Source organism: Copadichromis virginalis, linkage group LG19 (assembly GCF_057382275.1).
Source record: "Copadichromis virginalis isolate Kocher_CV1m ecotype Utaka linkage group LG19, C_Virginalis_male_GT1.1, whole genome shotgun sequence".
Classification (NCBI taxonomy): Eukaryota; Metazoa; Chordata; class Actinopteri; order Cichliformes; family Cichlidae; genus Copadichromis; species Copadichromis virginalis.
In genome coordinates this window covers 8092417-8100492 of record NC_140636.1, presented here as the reverse complement: position 1 = coordinate 8100492, position 8076 = coordinate 8092417, and the positions used below count along the sequence as shown (strand labels likewise).

At 36.0% G+C, this 8076-nt stretch overlaps 1 protein-coding gene across 3 annotated transcripts; it reads right to left on the bottom strand.

Moving 5' to 3' along the window:
* Window positions 1-624: 624 nt before the first annotated feature.
* On the bottom strand, window positions 625-5767 carry LOC146685498 (uncharacterized). Of its 3 annotated transcripts, none has more exons than XM_085441866.1 (5): window positions 5575-5767; window positions 4178-4236; window positions 2252-3335; window positions 1923-2018; window positions 625-1731 (listed from the first exon to the last, which is right to left on the bottom strand). In XM_085441866.1, the coding sequence occupies exons 3-5, from the start codon at window positions 2363-2365 to the stop codon at window positions 1492-1494; spliced, it is 450 nt and encodes a 149-aa protein (XP_085297992.1). In that variant the 5' UTR covers window positions 2366-3335; window positions 4178-4236; window positions 5575-5767; the 3' UTR covers window positions 625-1491. The 3 variants fall into 3 exon arrangements, with proteins under 3 accessions (XP_085297992.1, XP_085297993.1, XP_085297991.1); XM_085441867.1 differs by lacking the exon at window positions 4178-4236 and having other exon boundaries at window positions 2252-2407; window positions 3284-3335; XM_085441865.1 differs by lacking the exon at window positions 4178-4236.
* Between the last annotated feature and the right edge of the window lie 2309 nt (window positions 5768-8076).

The window sequence follows — 8076 nt, the reverse complement described above, 5'->3', positions numbered from 1 at the left end:
CGTTAACGATAATAACCTTGTGCCAAGCATTTTGTTCTATTTTGTATAGTATGTTATTCTTTTCTTTTCTTTTATCTTATTTTATTCTATTGGGACTAATAATGATCTAATAAATCTTATCTTAGCCTATGTGAGCTAGCCATATGAACTTCTGACTCTGGTTACTTTGTATTATTTTATGTAACGTAATTTAAAACTGTTACTTGAATGAATTTTGGGCCTTATTTACTTAAAGTCTATTTAACTACACTGAAAAAAATGTTTTGTTCAATTTACTCAATTTTTTTATGACAAGTGGTTGCACGAAATAAATTTGTTTGAATCCAGAAATATTTTTTAAGTACACTGAATTTAATTTAAGCGAGTAAAACCAACATATATTTTTAAGCTACTTTAACTTAACTGTTGTGGATACGTCTTAGTCAAATATTATTAGTAAGTCCAACTAAGGTCGTGTTAAATGTACCAGAATAATTTGTTTCCTTTACACTTATGTCCCAAACTTATATTCAAATCAATCAAATTGTTAATTTCTCTCTATTTCAATTAAGTTAAGTTTACTTAAAAAATATTGCTTACCCTGATTTGTAGTTTTTAAAAACGTCAATAATGAAAACTACAACATTCTTTCACATCATTTATTAATGCAAAATTTGTTGCAAACAGAATAAGAATCCACATCTCTAAGGGAAATTGCTGCAATTTGTATAATACAAATTACAAAACTTTTGCCTATGAACTAGTAGCTTTAAAAAGCTGTATTCAAACAAAACAGAAACAACAGACAAGAGAAATGTTAACCAATGTTTCTCTTCCTCTAAAAAAGAAAAAAAAAACTCCTTACATAAAAGAATAAAACACTACCAGCAGTATAATGTATCACAATTAGAAACTGATGCATCCACAAACTAACCAGTTTCAGACTTGCTGTTCTGCGATCCATATTTAGAAATTGCATTTTAATAAGGTAATTAGACTTAAAATTAAACTTGTGTTTTCCTTACTGCTTATTGACCACTGTCTTTCCATTCTAGTCCTTCCTTGAAGATTCTGAATGTTTTACATATTTTCTGACCTAACATACTCGCTTCAAAACAATTAATAGTCTTTAAAGTGTTACCAGTGTGCTGCAGTGTGGTAATCATGAATGTTTTTTTGTTTTTTTTATCCGGTTGAGTTAACACTGATTATACGCAGGGCAGCAGCTATAACTGAATAATTACAAAGTTGCTCTTCAAGCTACTCAAATGTACCACACGTGAAACATTCATTATTGAAAGTTAAAATGTTCAATCGAAACATAACACAGAACAAATGATGGTTGTACAAGAGTTTCACTCCTATTCACAAGAGCACCAGTCATTGGTAATTTACATAACAGCATTCTCTTGATGTGTTATTTTAGAAATCTTCCTATCCAGTAGCAATTTTGTTCTTCAGCCCAAAGACTTTGGGGGAGAGCTTTTCACCATCGAATCCCATCAACACTTTCTAAATGAATTCATAATAGTCCTTCAATTCCTTGGGGAAGGCTAGGTTTAGTGCATAGATTACTCCAAGCATCAATGCACAAGCTTGGGCCAGAGATCCAATGTTGTCCATGACTATCTCCCCTTCAACAAATATTCCAATGTCATCATAATGTCCATTTTGTCCATCCTCCCTGTTGATGACATAAATGCCCATGGTGTGCTTCTTCAGGTCTCTCTGGATATCATCTCCTTCAATGTCCTAAACATTTAATAAAAAGGTAAAAGAAAAAACAATTAACTCTACAATTAAATTCCAATCTAGTCGTTTGTGTGTGTGTGTGTGTGTGTGTGTGTGTGTGTGTGTGTGTGTGTGTAATACACACACACACAGATATCTATCTAAAAAGTGTGTGTATAGATGACTTGCTTACAATGACTTAAATGACTTACAAAGAACTCCCGAATAAGGCTTCCGTCCTCTTCACCAAGGTAGAGGCAAAGTGCCCTGAGAACTGCTTCCCTTTTCACTTTAACATCACTTTCAGCCTGTTTAAAGAGAGTTGCTGATTAAACCAATTTGGAAAAAAGAACAATGTCTGACATTCGCAATAAGTAAATTTTATCATATGTCAGTTCAAACATAGTAAATAAAATTTATATATGAAATTTCAAAATTTAGATTGCTTGGCTGGTCACCTAAAACGGCTTATTGGACTCACCAGTGACCTGCCACTTAAGACAAAAGAAATCCAAATAGAATTTGCAATATTCAGATTTACCTCTTGCATGATCTGCAAGTGGTGGGCAAGTTTCTGCCCAGAAACACCGCCCTTCTTCTGGAAAACTGTCATCAACTGAGGTGTAATTCTGTCTAACTGTGCCGCGAAGGTCATCTCCAGTTGAAGTGTTGTAATACACTGGAATTCAGCATTTACCTGTATATCTCTCTCTCTCTCACACACACACACACACACACACACACACACACACACACACACACACACACACACACACACACACACACAGAAAAAAAGAAGACTGGTGCTTAATCATTGGTATGATTATTTTGTTATTTCTTCATTAAATGCTACAATGCAATTGCCATCACTTCATAAAGCATGATTATCATATGGGTTAGTATACAGTGCATGAAGGATGTTACTACTGTTAATCAAAGAAGAAATGAATGGCATCAGTCCATTTAACGGGTTTAAAGGGTTTTAAAAAGCAGATATTTGTCTGTTTCAGGTGGTTGGCAACACATTTTCCTGTGCTCTTTGTCCACTGGTGGGAGTGTCTCACCTGTGAGGTCAGCGGGGCAGAACTCTGCCATCAGCAACAGAGAGCAGAGAAAATTTAGATGTGCAACTAAAAACATGCTTGCCATGTAAGCCCCAAACATCTCTGAAATTGCTCTGCAAACTTCAGAGTACTTATACTTCAGGAGTCCTGTGGGTACCGTAAAGACTCATGTATGCAAACAAACCACATTTTTTTTTGCAATCTGATCCTTTTTCTCTTGGCTGTTTCCTTCAGGGATCACCACAGTGAATGATCCACCTCCATCTAACCCTATGCTCTGCATCCTCTTAACTCACAAGAACTAAATTCCTGTTTTTCATTTCACTTTCGCAAGTTTTTTTTTCTTTTGTCCTGGATAAAAGAAATTTAATCATATATATTAATTGATATTAATTAATATCAATATTAATAATCACAAGAACCCTTAAGATGAGATAGATAAACTTGTCCCTGCAATACTGTGACAAATACTGTTGTGATAAATATGTAAGGAATTTGCATGTACTTACCAAAATAACACCATCTTCTTGAATAAACAGTAACACATAAGGGGAAGAAAATCTGCCAGAAAAGGAAGACAAATAAAAATAAAAAAAAACTTTAGAAAGACAAACAATTACCGTTTCCAAGCCATTAGTGCATTACTTCATGATACTCCCTTGTAACAAAACAAATCTTACTTGTGCCTCTGTGCAAACTACAGATGGCACGATACCACTTTTTTATGTCCGATACCGATATCATAAATTTGATTATCTGCCGATGCCGATATGAATCCGATATAGTGTATTTTATAATAAATAAAACTGTTTTTATAAATATTTTGCTGCATTTTGTATAAGTTCATACTCAGTTTTAAAAACAAAACATTAAAGCTATTCTGTTATACCTGTATGCAAAAAATACACTGCACCCAAAATATTTTATACTTCAGCAATACTGATCAACCTAAAAAACTTACACCATCCTCCTTATTCAGGTATTCTAAACAGTACATAGAAATATTAAACTAACTAATAGGACTGCCAACTCCCAGCAAAAATATTAGGAAACCACCCCGCACCCTCCGCCTGATAATGCTTAATTGACGTAATCTACTTTAATGCACAGAAATCAATTATTTTTCTATAATAATTTGATTCAACATTTTTCTTCAATACAGTTGCAGACAGCGCAGACAGCATACCTTCCCAAAGGAAAAAGTGCTATATGTACTACTATTACTAGGGCATATATTAGACTTAATATTTACTACATACAATAATGGATCTCTATACATTTAACCAGATCACCACTTTGGTAGTAAGATTTAGAATAATTATTTATTAAAAGCTAGACATTTTAAATGAGAATAAGAAAGAAAATTATGTCTTTGTGTCTCCCTTTCCCTGTTAATGCCCTACCTGGCCCCTGGCAAAACTTTGCTAGATCCGCCCCTGCACAGTTACCAGCTGTCAGCTACCTAAAAAAGGATCCTGGAGTTATTTGTCTCTCAGAAACAGTTCATAACTTCCCTTCAACTCATTCATGTGACCTAAAATGTAAACCTGTTTCTTCATTACCTGTTCAGCTCTAATGATTCAGTAAAAACTTCTCCTGGTTTCACCTTCATGTTTCCTTCTCACCACATATCCAAACTATCATGACCAGCAGCTATTACGGCTGTGGCTCCAGAAAACATAAGCGGATACTAGAAGTAATATTAAAAAAATTCTAGCAACAGCTTATCAAGCTTAAACGTGCTGCTGTTGTTTATCTGCCGTTTTCCTCTTTCTAGCGCAAACTGGGTGACTAACAAATGAGAGAGACTAGCGACAGAAAAGCCGATCACCTGATAATCGATCAGTTTCATGATTGAAGTAGCAACAGGAGAGGGAGGGGGGAGAATGAGGGAAGACGTTTTAGCTGTTCAGCATGAAGACACCGAATAACTCCAGCTTTGTGTCTTTTTTCATTCTAGCTGAAGTATAAAACAAATCGCTTCCTTTCCCCCTCAATACAAAACTCCGACAGCCAGTCCAGCTGTGGCTCCATACATCGGTTGTTAAGCTCAACATGGAAATACTATGCAAACATAAAGAGATGAACTTACACACTTGCTTTACTTCTCTGTGTTAGTTTTCTCTGAGATTAAATGCAGCGGTTTGGAAGCACGTAGCGAGGCTTTAAATGCTAAACCAGACCGCTGACAGGTCTTGCACTCAACAGCTCTATCAAGTGAAGCAACTTCTTTTCTGAGTTAATTTCAGTCCTGACAAACATCACTCTCAGTGCCTTTTGATCTCACATTTTTGGCAACCACTGAGTTATTCTCCTCCACAGTTTACAACCATTATTTTTTTCTGCACAAAAGACGTTGTGCAACGCCAATCCTACTTATTTCCTACTGCACCCCTGACTGTGCAGGTGCGTTCAGAAGCCCCCTCCCCCGCCCGACTATTCCTTAATGCCAATGTTGTGGCGGGAGGGACGATTTCTCCACTTAAAACTGCAGGGGACTGTACAGTGAACTTTACAGCTAACTACAGAGAAATTGCCTCGTTCCATAATTTGTTAGTACAAAGTGTGCCACAAGAACTAAGCTAAAAACATATGACATTTTAACGCATCAATACAATTACTCTTTTAATAGAGCAGTAGCTAATAGAGCACATAGCTAGCTTAAGTCAAATTCATGACAAAGTTCAGAGGTGTACAACTACTTAGACTTCTTTCTCCATGTGCACACGTCTTAAAGAGTCAACATGCTTTGACTGAGGTAAAAAAATAAAACAAAAACGACCGTAAAAGGTTTACTTACCGAAGCTAGACCACCTTTATATGAAGTTGTGCGATTAACTTAAGCCCGCTTGCAGCACACAAAGAGTCCGCTTCTTCAGTCCGCGCGCAAAATGGTGGCCTGTCCTAACGCATGCGCAAAATGGCCCAGCAGGAGGCTATGAAAAACATACTTAAGCATTTTGAGCTACATTTAATTAACTAAAATTAATTGGATTAAAACGCAGGGAATGTATTCTGGAGTTACTCGAATTATATATGTAGACAGGAATTACTCATTTGAATTGAAAAGATATACCAAAATATAATATGCTATATTTAAAAGGAGACAATATCACTTTTTTCAGTGTACATCGCTGTAAGACCTGCAGTTTTCCCCCAATTTTCCACAGAATGAAGTATTCTAATGTTTTATTTTCTCTCTCTAATAGTCCCAAACCAAAAAATATTAATAGTGGTTTGTGGTCAAACATGGCTACCAGTTCTTTCTTCCCTTCATGCTAGAAGTATTGGGATTGTGATCTCTTCTAACATTGACATGTGACATCAGGTTGAGGACACTTGCAGGCTCTATAAAAGAGAAACAAGATGAAGAACAGAAATAATGAAAGGCACTTCACTTTCTGTTATCAACAATAACTGAAGATTAGATCAAATAAATTGCAGGCATTGTCACTTTTTGCAGTGCCACGTCTACCCAGTTGTTCATCAACATATGTCAAAGGAAATGAAACATGAAAGCTGACGGCTCCTGCACAGCAGTTCAGCTGCAGGCATAGGCACTCATCAGTATTTACATAAAACTCACAGGGGAAACAGCTAGCATCGAAGAGGGGGTGGCACTGTCACCTTGATATTCACAATGATGAGTGTCTGTGTGTGTTTGCATGCCCCTGTGTTAAGGTTGCAAATTGTGTTTGGTGAAACTTCAGGACTTGCTATTGTTGATGCCTTTAGGGGGAAAAATAATGAAGCTGTTCATGCAAACACGTGATCATGAAAAGGCCTCCGGAACACGATTAATTATCCTTTCATTTTCTGCATATGGATGGATAATTAAAATGACAGGGAATGAAATTAACAGAAGATCATTTCCACTTGCAGACAAAGTAAAGTATGATCATTTATACTATGTGGCTGATTGATTGATTGAAGTTGTGAAAATATTAAAAAATGACGCATTGCAGATATTGCTTGGTTCATTTATAGTGAAAATACTCACCATGGGAAAATGCTTAGCAATAATAAGAACACAAAATCATGAAATATAAAACAAAATTATGCAAGTCTGATCAAGATGTCAGAAGTCCAAATAAAGAAATCTGACTATGGTGAACCAAAAAAGTTATTTATGAGGCTTTTGAACACATTCAAAGGCCTCATAAATATGTTATATTCATGTAATTTATTCATGTATATGAATTTCTTCCTGGTCATTTGCAGTTTTTCATGGTTATTTCTTCTGGTTTTCTTATTCTCTTTGCAGCCATTTTATATGTATTTGTTTTGTGCGTTAAGCACAGCCTTTGGGGGCCTTTTGGGGCCCTTTGTAGTCATCTTGCTTTTCAGTGTGGTAATTTTCACTTTCACTTTAGTCATTTTGCATCTTTTGTTTGTCCTTTTTGTGTGTTTCTTCAGTTGTCACATATTTTATAATAGTTGTCAGATGTCAGTCGATTTGTTTACGTAGCACACTTTTCAGTTACATAAACACGTGCAAGTTTAATCTGTTCATCTTGGAAACTGTCTTCATCATTCTGTTAAACATTTCTTAATTATCATTTACATTTTCATTGCCTTTTAAAGTTTGTGATATAATTGATGATTATAGTCATTCACAGAACACCTTGCAATCCTGCATCAGTCATTCCCAGGAAGCACTGTGGCTTACTATCCGATATACTTTTGCACACATGCATCTTTTGCAAAACGATGAGTTTCCCCACATCTCTCCTGGGCCCCTGAAATGTGACAGTTCTTGTCTTGCAACAAGAACTTATGTCTCGTTACATGTTGCCATATAGCTATTGTGTATCAGTCATTGTGATCCACTCCACATAAGTGAAGTCATTCAAAATAAGTATTATAATCTTCTATTACTCATTTCCAGCAAGCATTGCAATCTTCTGTCAGTCATTCACAGGATACCTTGTCTCTCGCATCATGCCCAATCGGTCATAGCAGATGGCCACCCCTTCCCGAGCCTGGTTCTGCCGGAGGTTTCTTCCTGTTAAAAGGGATTTTTTTTCCCTTCTATTGTCACCAGGTGTGTGCTCAAAGGGGCTTGTTTGATTGTTGGGGTTTTCTCTGTATTATTGTAAGGTTTCTACGTGATAATATATCTGATATATCTGATATCATATCTCACAGTACAATAATATTGAATGGGTTGCATTGTTGTATTTTGTCATGTTTCTCAGGTCTTTGTCTGAATTTCTACGAACATTATTGCTAAGGATTGTCTTATTGCATTGGAGTCACACTGGGTTAAATATGTACACTTGGGTTTTAAGGGGTATTTATT